At 39.8% G+C, this 15820-nt stretch overlaps 1 protein-coding gene across 1 annotated transcript in view; it reads left to right on the top strand.

Annotated features, from left to right (window-relative positions):
• The first annotated feature begins 379 nt into the window (after positions 1-379).
• The window catches only part of LOC125903982 (inactive pancreatic lipase-related protein 1-like), a 65684-nt gene continuing 50243 nt past the window's right edge, over positions 380-15820 (top strand). Inside the window, exons 1-3 of the mRNA XM_049601225.1 lie at positions 380-454; positions 7414-7565; positions 8700-8819. Coding sequence (XP_049457182.1) covers positions 406-454; positions 7414-7565; positions 8700-8819 — 321 coding nt within the window. The 5' untranslated portion in view covers positions 380-405. The remainder of the gene's footprint in view (positions 455-7413; positions 7566-8699; positions 8820-15820) is intronic.

Below are 15820 nucleotides of genomic sequence, written 5' to 3'. Positions count from 1 at the left end.
ATAGACTGATTATGTGCTCTGTAACGAAGCTGTGTTGAACACTGCTGAAGATAATTCCACCAGCTGCTGATTCAAAAAAGAACTGTGATTATGAAATCCTGTTGACTGAAGCTATCTAAATGTGTTTCTCCAGATCTAAACATTTCCAAATACATCTGTTCAAATTCTCTATGTATGAAGCACACATCTAACTATTAGGTAACCTATTCTTGACCCCTTTCATGCCAGTCTGTCTTCCACCTGTGTGTTTCCCACCCCTACGTGGCCAAAAAGGCATCTGGCTGGGGTATTTAAAGTAGTGCAGAGTTGGTTCACTACCTTCCTGTCTTGTCTCAAGGTGAGTACACGTAATCTATTTTTCACTTCTTTACAACCACCATTTCTCATGGGACTGTGTGTCCACAGATGTCGCAAATATGGAGTCTGCTCTGCTTCCTCATTGGCACATCATATGGTAAGCTGACTTTAATTTCTGGAATCAGTTTTGCTGAAATTGGAAACTGGGTGAGCAGAGTTAAGGTGGTATGTAATTGCTGTTTTTAGGTTGATTTCTGCGTTTGAAAACCCATACTCTTTGCTTCTCCTTAAGTGCCTTTTCATACTGTATATCAGCTTTTTCTAGCTCTTTATTGAACCTATATGCTGTCTACCCTGAGTGCACTATATTAAATTTCATGGAGACGTAATGGAGATATCTACACACTTACAAACTTGCATTTCTCCAGCAGAGTTTTGATAGGTTTAAAGGATGATTTAGAGCACACACTTACTGAGCATCATTTGAAAAGCTCAAAATCTCAAACTTTGAGACCATAAATGGCTAATATGAGACAAATGGACAATTTGTTCTGCCAAACCATAAATCTTGTTTTAGACAGTTGTGATCTGACTGGAGTCCTGCGAGGATCAACAGGTGTGAAGTCTGGCAGCTGGTGGCTGCTCTGTATGATCTGATGAAGAGCGGAAGCTCGAAATGTTATCATCATGAGGTGAAATAAATTCACTTAATAGGAGCCCTGCAGTGTGTGAACCTTATTCAATGTTCCAGCTGGTGGCTGCTCACTCTGCTGTGGTTCAGTGGCTAACAAGTGGAGCTAGCTGCTAACAGAAACACTGCAACAAGCAATCTCCACAAATCCATTAAACAGCGCCAACATCCACAGTCAAACACACATGGCTGCGTATTTGCTGCTGAATTACAATGTACACTTTGTTCTCACTGTGTTTAGGAAGTTTTTTGCAGGCTAGTGAAACATCCTGGCTTTGACAATTTACTGGTGTTTACCAACCTGTCTGATCTCATACTGCACTTGAAGAAAACAATTGCAAGCATGGCCATTCTTGGCTTCCTAGTTTAAAACATTTTTTTTCATATGCTTAGTCCAGTAATTAATCACATATTTTCCCCATTCATTTCATTTTAAATGTCCGATAGCCCACCACTAAAATTATAGTCCTGCTCGTCTGGTCAATGAAAACAAAACACACATTTTGTCATAATTTTTATAATCAATTATCTGTTTTAAGCTTGTCAACCTTTCTTTGGCATAGAAAAAAGAGTTAATGGTGAACATTTTTGTCATAGTTTTTGTAATTAAATTAACACTGTGTGAGAGCTTGTCAATGTTTATATACAGTTTTGCTGTCTTGGTCCCCAGTCAATCAATAAATCAATATGTTTGCTGTTTTCAGAAGAGGTATGTGAGTATAACATGGCATAACTCATTGATATATATGACTCATATGATATATACTCATTGATACAAATGGTCATTTTGGGAACCAAAGTGTAATGTGAGGTATACCTTTAAATTGTACCCAGTTTATTGTGAAAAAATAAATAACAAAATAAAAACTGTATCCAGAAAGCTTCGGATATACCATATATATATATGTATATATATATTTGCTAGTTTGACACTGTAACATTGTAATGTTAGCACTACAAACCATGCAACCTTTTAGGCTTCCTATTATCAAGATGCACTGTGTGCAACCATCATTAAAGGTTTATCTGTCATTTCTTCCTCAAAGGTCTGTGAAACAAATGTTCAGCCAGTTTCAAAACTTAATGACTTTAAAGGATCTTTTTTTCTGAGTTTGTAAATATCAAAACTGTATTACAAATGTATTGTGAAACTCCAGCCCTGTTCTCATTCCCAAGTTGTCAAATACTGCTGCTTTGTCAGTGAATTTGGCATCGGACACCTGACACCAAAAGCCACAGTGGTATGATTTGCCACTGGCCAGCGTCAGATTGAAACGCTGCTAGTAACGATATAAAATAAGGAGATGGAAGGGCAGGTGGGAGGGTGCTTTCCTCTGGGAGCCCGGTGTTCACTTCCCATGAATGTAGAGCCAAACCATAATGTTTTTTTCCTAAATCTAACCATGTGCTTTTGTTGCCTTAACTTAACCATGTGGTTATGTCAATGTCCTGGTACTGGTAGTGGCGTCCCAGAACATCAACAGCAGATGCTAGAGGATACCTAGTGCATAATGTGTAGATGTGAAAGGCCACTGACAAAGTGATGATATCAATCAGTCAATCAATTTTATTTATAAAGCCCAATATCACAAATCACAATTTGCCTCACAGGGCTTTACAGCATACGGCATCCCTCTGTCCTTAGGACCCTCGCAGCGGATAAGGAAAAACTCCCCAAAAAAACCCTTTAACGGGGGAAAAAAATAGTAGAAACCTCAGGAAGAACTGAGGAGGGATCCCTGTGACGCCCGCCAATGTAATAATGTCCACAAACGTAATAAACCACAAACGTAATAAAAATCTGCAGCATTTAATGTAATAAATCCACAAATGTAATAAATTTTCCACAAACGTAATAGCCGCTGCCTACTACAAACGTAACACGGGATTTCCCACAAATGTAATAACTATTATTTTATGTTTGCAGGGATTTATTACGTTTGTGGGGAAGTGAAAATCTTTATTGTAATAACTTCCCACAAATGTAATAATACATTGAATAATGGTCGTTGTGGTTGTTTGTTTGTTTGCCTGTACACCTACTAATACTACTGACCGTGGGTGCAAAATCCAGCTGCTGACTCTCCGCTCCGCTATCACACAACGGATCCCCGCCCGCCAATAGCGCCACCAGGAGGTGGTCAGGGGTGGCCATGGCCCCCCCTACAAATTTGCTGGCCACCCACTGGCCACCCCACTCACCAGTGGGGACCAGGAGTTAGTGCGACCTCCCATAGGTCCAACTACCCATAACTCCGACTACCCGCTAATCCGACCATGCAGGTCTACAATGAGTTTTATCGTTTTAGTTCAATAATGTCGACTGCCCATTAATCCGACCATTTTAATGCCATTATTCCGACATTGGATTTCACCGCCAGTTAGTCCGACCACAGCACTTCCAACATGAAGCAGTTTGTGCATTTCTCCCTCACTGCGCCAGCACGGACTGTGAGGACAGTTGCGTTTATCGCATTGACGGGAAATCACATCCATCTGCTATATGTGATGTACATGCCCTTATTTGGATAACACATCCTGGTATTCCCCACACATAAAGCCTATTGACAGCTAATGCGCTCTGGCTGCAGATGTATATTAAGCATTGATCCGCTCTTGCAGCACGTCTGCAGAAAGTATTTTGTTAGAGACAAACCATCCACCTGACTGTCATCTCACCTGTACTAACGTTTTGCCTAGCCTTGACCAGTGAATTCATCAGCTTTTAACAATTTGCCAACAACAGAAACTGAGGCTTATGTCACAACGCTACTTTTACAGGTCACGGGAGGCACAGGTTCACAGTGCCATGCTGAAACCCCTGATATAACTGAAACCCCCCCAAAAATTTTACTCTTTTTGCTTTCAAAATGCAGCAATAAATTGTATAAAAACGAAAAGGACTCATATGGTTAGTTTAACTCAACAACTTTAGTGTAATTAAATTAAATCAAACTCAAATTAACATGTGTCCGGCTCGGACGATTCACTCAATTAACACAGTGCGTCACGCTGATACAGAAAACAAATAACCTCCACTGTGCATTTACTGCTTGTTTATTAATTCCAGTCACGTTTTATGTGTGTGAGATCCTGCTTGTGTGTCCATGTACCTTGAATATCATATGTGAGGCTATTTCATAACTAAAATGGTGGTGAAAATATTTAACTTTGCTAGACGGCATTTCTCTGAGCCATTCGTTAAAAGGAAATCATTTATTTGCTGTGGAAAGAAGACAACATAATGTAGAATTATAGGTTAAACAATCTTTGCTTCCTTTAATTAGTTTGGATAACAGTAGTAGCCTAATAGTAGCTGCAGCAGCAATAGCTTTATTACCTCCACCAAGGAGGTTATGTTTTCGCCGGCGTTGGTCTGTTTGTCTGTTTGTCTGTTTGTTTGTTTGTCTGCAAAATAACTCAAAAAGTTCTGAACTGATTTTGATGAAATTTTCAGGAATGGCTGATTATGGGACAAGGAACAGATGCTAAAATTTTGGTGGTGATCGGTTGAAGTAAAGTGGACAAAATAATAAAATGGCGGGAAATCCGAGCTGCTTGGCGGAGGTCTGCGCTCTCCAAGTGCTCTAGTTACAGATATGCAACGTTATTTGGCCATGGTGATCGCCGCTTGCTGTTGGTTTGCAGGACTTCTGTTTTTCTGCTGATGTTGTTTTTTTTAACTGTGTACACTGTCTTGGTTTGTCATGTCCGAGGTAGTGAATTTTGGAGTATAGACATTTGTTTGTTTTTGCATCTTCAGCACCAAGGACAGTGCTTAAAGTGATTTTGTTATAACCGCTGCCTGTAACAGGCTTAGAGACATCTTCAGCACAAAGGACAGCGCTCAAACTACAGTTTCTGCTTTTGTCATAAGGTGAATTCTACTGTTGGTCTCCTCATGGAAAAAATGTAATAAAATTTGCATTTGTTAGAACTTCTTAATGTTTTATTTGTGTGTAGCTAATGGCAGCCAGTCAGCAGCCTAGTGAGTGGCGATGTGTGATGCGCTATACAGCAGGAAAAAAAATACAGTGATGTCACTCATTCATTTATTCAGTTGGCAGCCCCCCCTACTTAAAACATCTTCCTGTGTGTGGTGAATACCAGGATGTGTTATCCAAATAAGGGCATGTATGTCACATATAGCAGATGATGTGATTTCCCGTTGATCAGATAAGCGCAACTGTCCTCACAGTCCGCGTATAGAGACATTGCAGCTGTTTAGTGGTACCGCTGCTCTGTGTTTACTGAAGGGGGGAAGTTGCCTGGTCCCCCCAAAATGTAACTTGCGGTCGTATTTTTGGGAGGTCGGACTAATGGGATTCAAATACTAGGTCGGACCTTTGGGAATTTTTTCTTGTAAATCTAATTCTTTTTGTATTACATTAAGCAAAGATATGAGAGTTTGTTACACATACTGTATAGCCTAGTAATCAGAATCAGAGACTATTGATCCCTGGTGGGAATTTTTTTGTAACTGTAATAATTTTTTTGTATTACATTAAGCAATGATATGAGTGTTTGTTAAACACACTGTATAGCCTGGAAATCAGAATAAGAAAGACTATTGATCCCTGCTGGGAAGTTCTTGTTACATAAATCAAATATATGAGTATTTCTGTACTTGCTTCTGTTTTTATCTGCCAGTACCTGCTTTTTCCCAGTAATTGTTTTGATTACAATAAATAGATCTGTTGTGTGATAGCGGAGCGGAGAGTCAGCAGCTGGATTTTGCACTCACGGTCAGTAGTATTCATAGGTGTATAGGCAAACAAACAAACAACAACCACAACGACCATTATTCATTGTATTATTACATTTGTGGGAAGTTATTACAATAAAGATTCCCCATAAACGTAATAAATCCCTGCAAACGTAATAGTTATTACATTTGTGGGAAATCACGTTACGTTTGTAGTAGGCAGCGGTTATTACATTTGTGGAAAATTTCTTACATTTGTGGGTTTATTACATTAAATGCTGCAGATTTTTATTACGTTCATGGTTTATTGCGTTTGTGGACAGCTATTACATTGGCGGGCATTACAATCCCTCTTCCAGGACGGACAGACGTGCAATAGATGTCGTACAGAACAGATCAACATAATAAATTAACAGGAATCCGTATGACACAATGAGACAGAAAGAGAGACAGAGAGAGAGAGAGAGAGAGAGAGAGAGAGAGAGAGAGACAGAGACAGAGACAGAGACAGAAAGAGATGCAGGACAGACGATAATGACAGTAGCCTACAACAGCATTAATAAAAGTAATGACATTATAATAATATTATAATTATAATTCTGGTTATTGTGGTACAATATGTTGAAGGTATATATAAATGTCTGATAGTATACATATGTGACAATAATCATATGTGTATAATAACAGTAGAAGTATGACTAATGGAAACAGCAGCAGCAGGAGGCATCTGGCAGGACCACGGCAGCAGCACAACCGCACGTCACACTATCTAGGCACCGCTGCGATATGAGTTAACCTGCGAGACAGTGGAGCACAAATGCTCTGGAGAAGAAGCCAAGTTAGTGACATGTAGTATGGCCGAGTAAGCAAGATGCAGTAACAGGACATGAGAGAGAGAGAGAAGGAGAGAAGGTATTATAGGGGATCCCCCAGCAGACTAGGCCTAAGTCAGCCTAACTAGGGGCTGGTACAAGGCAACCCTGAGCCAGCCCTAACTATAAGCTTTACCAAAGACGAAAGTCTTAAGTCTAGTTTTAAATGTGGAGATGGTGTCTGCCTCCCGGACCGCAACAGGAAGATGATTCCACAGGAGAGGAGCCTGATAGCTGAAGGCTCTGGCTCCTGATCTACTTTTGGAGACTTTAGGGACCACGAGTAACCCTGCATTCTTAGAGTGCAGTGTTCTGGTGGGATAATATGGCACTATGAGCTCTCTAAGATATGACGGAGCCTGACCATTTAGAGCTATATAAGTTAACAGTAGGATATTAAATTCAATTCTGGATTTTACAGGGAGCCAGTGCAGAGAAACTAAAACAGGAGAAATATGATCTTGTTTCTTAGTTCCTGTCAGTACATGTGCCACTGCATTCTGAATTAGCTGGAGAGTTACCTGACTTATTAGAGCTACCTGATAATAGGGAGTTACAGTAATCCAGCCTTGAGGTAACAAAAGCCTGGACCAAATTTTCTGCATCTTTTCGGGTCAGGATAGGCCTAATTTTCACAGTATTACGCATATGAAAAAATGCAGTCTGTGAGGTTTGTTTTAAATGAGAATTAAAAGACAAGTCTTGGTCAAATATTACTCCGAGGTTTCTTACGGTAGTGCTAGAGGCCAGAGCAATGCCAGCTATTTGATGACTGAGGATGAGAACATGTTGGAAATTCAGTCCATGTGGGAAGTGAGGGTTTTGTGGTGTGTTCTCCATGTCCACAGCGACCGAGGTCTGTTTTGATGAGCTGGGCTGCTTTGGTGACCTTCCTCCCTGGGGAGGCACTACTCAGAGACCAGCTACCATCCTGCCCTGGCACCCTGACGAGATTGACACCCGCTTCCTCCTCTTCACCCAAAAGAACCGTTACTACCAGGCAAGGAGAGGTTATATTTATCTTTTTATTTTTTGCTTGGAACTGTCTTATCACAGACATGTATGTGAAAACCATGTGTATATCCACTGTGAAGATACAAGTAAATTAATTAATGAAAGGGTTCACATTTATTCAAATCTGTTTTGAAATAATACTCACATGCCCAAATGTACATTAAAGGGGGTTACTGGTCACTGAAATTTCTCTTGTCAATATAACTCAATAATCTATATGCTAATTATGACAAAACTTCACACAAATGTCATTTTATATCCAAAAGGTCAAAGGTCAACTTCACTGTGACATCATAATGTTCTGCATAAAACACATTTCAGGGCGGCACGGTGGCAGCAAGAGGGTTGCCGGTTCGATCCCGGGCGTGGGAGCCCTTCTGTGCGGAGTTTGCATGTTCTCCCCGTGTCAGCGTGGGTTCTCTCCGGGCACTCCAGCTTCCTCCCACAGTCCAAAGACATGCAGATTGGGGACTAGGTTAATTGATAACTCTAAATTGCCCGTAGGTGTGAATGTGAGTATGAATGGTTGTTTGTCTCTATGTGTCAGCCCTGCGATAGTCTGGCGACCTGTCCAGGGTGTACCCTGCCTCTCGCCCGATGTCAGCTGGGATAGGCTCCAGCCCCCCCCCCGCGACCCTCAAGAGAATGAAGCGGTTAGAAGATGAATGAATGAATGAATGAAAACACATTTCAGTCCATTATTCAACATATCTCAGGAACAAAAAGGGAAATATTTGGATAGATACTGAACTGGTGACACTGGGTATCCTCCTTGAAACTGTGCAGATTTTATAGATGTTCTATGCAGTGTGTGCAGTGTATTTCAGACATGGATGTAAACGGCAAGAGAAGCTTGATTGGTGGCATGCAACTGCAGGGCAGTTATTCTAGTTTTTATTTAAAACAAGGCTGTGGATTTTATCATAGGTCACTTTCGTTGAAACTGCTTAAAGAAGAAATCTCTTTGCACCCACTATGGACATAAACAATTACAACAGATAATACTTTTAATGTACATATCTACATGTGAGTATTGTATTAAGACAGACTTGGGAAAAAAGCAAACCTATCATTTAGGCTCTCAATGTGTTCATCATGGCTTTTATATTGGAACTGTCAGGAGATCAAGACTGACAAAACCATCCAGGCATCAAACTACGGCGGGATGAGAAAGACGCAGTTCATCATTCCTGGTTTTCTGAAAAAAGAAGATGAGGACTGGCCACAGGAGATGTGTAAGGTAGGGAGGCACATGTTGAAAAACTACTTCACTGACGATCTTTGAGAAATACTAGATGTGAAGAACACACAATAGCAGTTTGTTCAAGGGTCTTCATAATAAATAAATAAATATGTGTGTTACACTGTGTGTTACTGAAACTTGTAACTTTGAATTAGACTCTGACCTTCAAGACATTTAACCCTATGGGCCCTAGGCGTTTTGGGGGTATTTTTACTGCCTTTACTTTTAAGCTCATATCACAGTCATTATAAAGGCTACGTACACATGCTATATCTTGGGGTTTTTTAGGACAATGTGGGCTATCCAGATTTGCCATCATTTCATGTCCTTCTATGTGCCTGTATTTTGTATTAATTTTATATCAATGAAAAAAAACAAATCCGTGTGACTAAATTCTTACATTTTTACATGTATCTCAGCATAGCAAGTTGGAAGAAGACATATTCTGCCATATATGAAGAGGGGAGACTCTCTGGAATCTGGCAATATAAGAACCATGATGGTGGGACATTCTGTCACTTCACAGTTGTCCAAAACATGTGGTTTGTGCCAGGCGGACATGATTGCCAGTATTTTTTCATTATTGCAAGAAATTCCATTGACTCATTCACAAGTCAAAAATGTGTTTTATCTGAAAGAAACATGCAATATTTACATCTAAGATCATAGAAAAACAATCAACCAAGTGCAATGATGTCCTCCAAGATAATATTTGCCACTTTGTTTGCAGTAAACAAAGTTTGTTGTTGTTTTTCAGTTTCAGTTATATATTGGGGGGAGGGGGGGCATTTTGGGCACTGGGGGACACACATGTCCCCTTCAATGTATATGGTGACTACGGCCCTGTCAGAATGCATAATTAGGCTACAGTTGTCTGGGTGCGCAAAAGTGAAGTACGCTGGTCTTGTCATACAAAGTTTGATGGAGTGTCAACTGGACAATATGGAGATATTTGCATCTTGAAAGCTGGACTACAAATGTGGATAGACAGGGAGAAACACACACAAGCCTAAGACGTGGTAAGATACGATATTCCTCACTATATGAAGTGACTGATAACAAGATCTGTATAATGGATTGTAAAGAAATTCGTCAGGTTTTTTTGTATTGATTTTGTAGACAATTAATCTGGATTTATAGCATGATGGGATGACAGTATGATGGTGTGTGTGGTATCACTGGAAAGCTCTGCTCCTTCGCTTTCATGTGATATGTGTGGCATTTCTGTGCGAGCCTGCATTCGCGAGTAATCCATCCAAGAGTAATGAGTGTGCAGAGCTGTATGAAGGCTCTTTTATTCATGATTTTAGTGTAAATTTATCATTTTTTTTCGCTATGAAAACATTGGACTACACATTGGAAGCTACAATTCCGCTGTTTAACGTGATATGCGTGGCTTCTCGCTATGACGCACGGTCGCGGAAAAAGAACAGGTGTGAATTTGGACGCACTATGCGTCGTTCGGGCCTATAGGGTTAATTGAAAAACAACACCACATTTAATTTTTATTTTCTTGTAGGGCTAGATTTAATCTAGTCTTGTCAAAGACTAAGAGGAAGACTAAGCCCTTTTTATGTAGGAATTGTGCAAATATGCAGAAAAGCCCAATCAGTCTTTTTTCAGCATTGGCAGTATAAAAACAAAATCCGGGAATGAGGCAAAATGCCGCCTTCCTATTTTTGTTTATACAGAATTTTTTTTCGGGGCAATGGGGGGCGTGTAGCTCAGTGTGTGACGTAACCAGTGACGTAGGAGGGAAGCCGTGGCTAGTCAGTCCTTCGGAGATTCTCTCGTAAGTCTGCCCATTCCTCACCTTTCCCGTCATCTGATGGTTAATGGCCTATTTGTTTGCGAGGGCAAGGAAGCTGCGCATTTCCTTGTCTCCCCAGTTGCTCATCTTTACAGTGTCTGTCAGGTTTGCATTTCCGTATTGCTACTAGCTGCTCGCTAATTCCTGCTATCAGCTGTTTCCTGTTTATCCACCGCCAGTGGCTTGCACGTGCGGTGTCATCAACAGCTCCTCCCACAAGTCTTCAACAGTCCCTCCCATTGCGGAAGGCCGCCTCGGTCTGTTTAAACTAAAAGGGTTCCACCAATATGTCTACCCTACGAGGGAGAAAATTGGGCACCTCAGATCCACTCACCAATCCGGCTCTGTGTGTCTAAATTTGGCAGCGCAAAAGGGGCTTTAGAAAAGGAAAGAAGCATTTTGGATTTTCAGTTTCAAAAGTTTATTTCCAGGAGGCATGAATGAAGAATTCTCAATTAATTACTTTTTCTAGTGGTTCTCAAATATCTCTCATTTATGTGATTTTGTAGTGGTTCTCTTATGACTCTACATATAGCACCTTATCAAAAGATTTTCTTAAATTGATGTTTTTTTCATTAGAATTGTTTTTGAAATGTGTGTCAGGCCAAATAGGCACATTTTGGATTTGAGCTTCTCCTGTGCATCACAAGTGCTACCTTTAATTTGTACTGCTTCAGTCTGTGAAACAAAATGGTGTCACCCAGGTCTCTCATTTGACATGCTTCTTTGCCAGTCTGGGACAATGACTGGCTTGGAGCCACATGACCATATACCCACCCCACCTTTGCAGATACACATTTGACCATTGTGTGTATGTATATGACTGGTTGTTTTTAATTTTTTTCATTTCTTCCTCATCTAAATGCTGTTTGTGATGTGTTTCATGATGACCTTGATGAAGGCCACAAGCCAAAATGTGTTGGTCTTGCAGTAAAGTTGTTCTTAACACTACAAGTGTTACTGGAGTTTCAACAGCTCTGGCCTTTAGGGCTGTAATACCCACTTTATTCTGTAGATGTGATGATTCAAGAACATTACTATATCTTTTCAGAATAATTTAACTGAACTTGAACTACACACTCAACCTATGCAGCACAGACAGAGTAAGAAGTTCAAGTTAAACTAATTGATTCTAAGAATATAGTGAAATGTCACACATACTCTAAACACATATCTACAGACAAAGTGAAACAGTTGAACTGTGTTGAAATGTTAAAAATATTCTATAAACTTTCAGCAGGACTGTGAAATAAAACGTTACCAACATTTTAATTCAGCACATTAAATTTGCCTTCAACTGCTGAGGGGCTAATGTTGACTTTTATCAGAAAGGGCTTTCTGGCAGAAAGCCTGAAGGGAGAACTTGTTCATTGGGCAAGATGAAATGATTCAGCACTGATAGGAGTCATCTTGTAGTCAAAGTGAGAAACATGATTTTACGGATTGTCATCTAATAATAGTCCATACCCATTGGCAGCTTTATCACCTTCTATGCCAATCCTCAATGCCTATGTGCAGTTTCACATAGATTGACCACGTCAGTGAGTAGAAAAACAAGGGACAGACAGAATGACTGACTGACAGAATTAAACACTGACAGTTTCCGTGATTATGTACAGCATACCATACCATGACTTAGTCATGCCAAAAATTAGAAGAAAACAACAACATTTGGCCACAGGGGGAGCCACAGCAATTAGTCACATTTTAGCCATTTTTAAGCATTTTTCTGTTGTTATAGCACCACCCAGTTGCCAGGGGTCAATAATGGAGGGGTCCCCTCAGATTATGTGTGGTCATATGTGAAGTGGTTAAAATCGGTGCCTGGGATTGGGCCTGGAGGCTCCTGACCTTGTCCTCAATGTTGCTTCTCAGTTGTCCTCTGATGTCGATCTGGTACCTTGGATTCAGCTAAGTAATACTCAAAGAAACATTGGAGACAGGCAGAGTCCGATGCAATCGAGTTTAATATGTTCACAAGCTTCAACACATACAACTCATCGAGTCAAGCCCCGGAGCTGGACTGAAAACAGCTTCTCAGCACGTCTGCTTTTATGCTGGTGGAGACTGGGTCAAGTCTCCACCTCTTTCTGCTAATCCATCCCACTCTAATCTAAATCTATTGGTGGAAACCTTTTTCTTTTTGTCCAATCATGAGCAGGCCCGTTTTTAATGGTGTATCACTTTCATTTTGAGCCTGGAATTCCCCAAGTCTTCCACTCTTAGCTCTGGATTCGCTTTCACTTTATTTTTAGGGACTTTCTTTATGCAGCCCCTTGTGTTCTCATGTGCTCTCATGCAGTATGACCCTTAAATGTGCATCAGGTAATACAAACATTTGAATGTGTGTGCGTGTTATCATTATACAGAACATGACAGGTTACATGTGTGTTCTTTAGTGTGGATACAATATCAGCTCATAACTCCGTATTGTGAATACTTTGACATGTATAACAGTGCTTTAACACATATAGATGCATTTCAATCAGCTTTATAGGCCCTTGTACATAAAACATGGTTATATGATGATTATGTGGCTTTTGTTTCTTAATCAACTTATGCAGTATAACACTTTTGCTTGATTAGGGATTAACTCTTTACACTACATATGCCTACAAAGTTGCGTGTTGATCGGTGAAACCCTTGAGATGTTCTACACCTTTATGTGATGAGCAATGCCCTCTGCAATATTCATTGCCTTATAGAAGCTCAGTTTTAGTAAGTTTTCCAACTTTTGCCAAGAGGGAACTTTAGATATTGGTCCCTAGATTATGTTCACAGAGTTTCATGCAGATCAGTGAAACTTCCTAGGAAGAGATCGATTTTAAGTGTTTTTTAAATAATTCAAAATGGCAGAAAATCTGTATAACTGGAAGTTATGAGTTCGTGAGGCAAATTTGTTCCTCATGAGGAGAGGCATCTCTGTGCAAAATGTAATGTCTCTACCACTGATATGCCCATTCAAAGTTTGCAATTTCAATCGGTTGCTATAGCGTGCCCCTTTCATTCGCATCCTCCCATGACCCTCTACCACTGTGCCAAATTTCACATGGATTGACCCAGTCAGTCAGGAGAAAAATGTGGAACGAACACACACACACACACACACACACACACACACACACACACACACACACACACACACACACACACACACAGACACACACACACGTTTTCGTCATTAAATAGTAAGATGGTTTGCTGCTTGGATCAGTTCACATTTAAGTAAGTGGAATAATTCTGTATGGTACAATATTTCACATGCTAAGAATCACTCAGTATATTAATTCAGTATAATCTTTGTAAAGGTTCTCAATTGTCCAGCTCACTGGATATTTTGAAGTCTTGAAATCACACATCTAAGAGGCTTCATCAATATGGAAGTCATTTATGAAAATGTCCTCTAGACATTATTAAACAAACACTGAGTATCACATGAAGAGAGACATCAAAATACTGACTTGGCCTGCCCCGGTCCCAGTTTTATTTCAGGAATTATTGACGTTAGATTCGATAATGGTGGGATAAGGGCATAAAAGCAATACGCACACTGACCCAAGGGAATGAATTCAAGAGTTTTGGAGAACTACAGAAGGAATCTCAAATAGAAAATTAAGATCTCTACAGATATTTTCAAATAAAAGATTACAGTAACAGAAAGATTAAACCAGGAATATCTGAGGAGGGCAATGCAGTTATGAATATTCTAATTGATGCTTATAAATAGGGCAGTAAAAAAGTAATTTCCAGATTATATCAGGGCCTTCAGAAGCAGAAAGGGAACAATACTGAATATAATCAATCACATACAATCAATCAATCAATTTTATTTATAAAGCCCAATATCACAAATCACAATTTGCCTCACAGGGCTTTACAGCATACAACATCCCTCTGTCCTTTGGACCCTCACAGCGGATAAGGAAAAACTCCCCAAAAAAAACCCTTTAACGGGGAAAAAAAATGGTAGAAACCTCAGGAAGAGCAACTGAGGAGGGATCCCTCTTCCAGGACAGACAGACGTGCAATAAATGTCGTACAGAACAGATCAGCATAATAAATTAACAGTAATCCATATGACACAATGAGACAGAAAGAGAGAGAGAGAGAGAGAGAGAGAGACAGAGACAGAGACAGAAAGAGATGCAGGACAGACGATAATGACAGTAGCTTACAACAATGAAAGTAATAATATTATCGTTATAGTTCTGGCTACTGTGGTACAATATGTTGAAAGTATATATTAGTATCTGGCAGTATTAATGTGTGATAATAATCATATGTGTATAATAACAGTAGAAGTATGACTAATGGCTAATGATGGCAGCAGCATCAGCAGGAGGCATCGGCAGGACCACAGCAGCAGCACAACAAAGTTAAATGGGAAAAATTATTAGAGACAGAAATATCACAGGAAGACTGGCATTCGATAAAACACAGCACTCATCCACAATCTGTAAGAGATGTAGAGAATTTGGCTGGAAAAACTTGATCCGCTTCTTCATCACACCCCACATTAAGAGCAAACTATCCCAGTCACAACAGTGGTGTTGGAGACAGTGTGGACACATGAATGCCAATGGACCATGGACATGTCCAAAACTCAAATATTTAGAGAAAAATATGTTCAATTCTAAAAAAGATTTTGGGATATGAAATACCTATTAATGTCAAGGTCCTGTATTTCAGTGCAATAAGGAAAGATGTGATTAATAAAAAAGATTAGTATTTGTGTAAAATACTATTTATTGATACTAAGACAGCAATTAAGAAGAACTGGTCTGATTTGAAAAAAATCTGAGCCTCAAAGCCTTAAACAATGGATAGACATAATCGAGGAGATCTTTATAATACAAAAGATTCTCTGAGGTCTAGAGGAGCAATATTCCTCAGAAAATGGGAGAAACAGATTGTCTTTATTTTAGAAGATGTGAACGCAGCTTCACTGTGAATGTCTCTGGACAATAAAAGGACATTTAATACGTGGACTCATGAATACTCAACTGGTGTGCCCCCACACAGTGTTTATGTTTTGTCTAAACATCGAAAAATATTTTAAATATAAAGTTAAGAAAAAAATAGCGATCTCCACTGTATCAAGTTTCCTGCCCATACACCCGTACAACCAATCAACAGCAGCACCACTGATTGGCTCACAAAGTTGTCAGTCATGTTGTAAGATTCCTGT

This window comes from Epinephelus fuscoguttatus, linkage group LG16, assembly GCF_011397635.1.
Source record: "Epinephelus fuscoguttatus linkage group LG16, E.fuscoguttatus.final_Chr_v1".
Classification (NCBI taxonomy): Eukaryota; Metazoa; Chordata; class Actinopteri; order Perciformes; family Serranidae; genus Epinephelus; species Epinephelus fuscoguttatus.
Note: the sequence above shows the minus strand (reverse complement) of the source record. Positions and strands in the feature narration are given on the sequence as shown.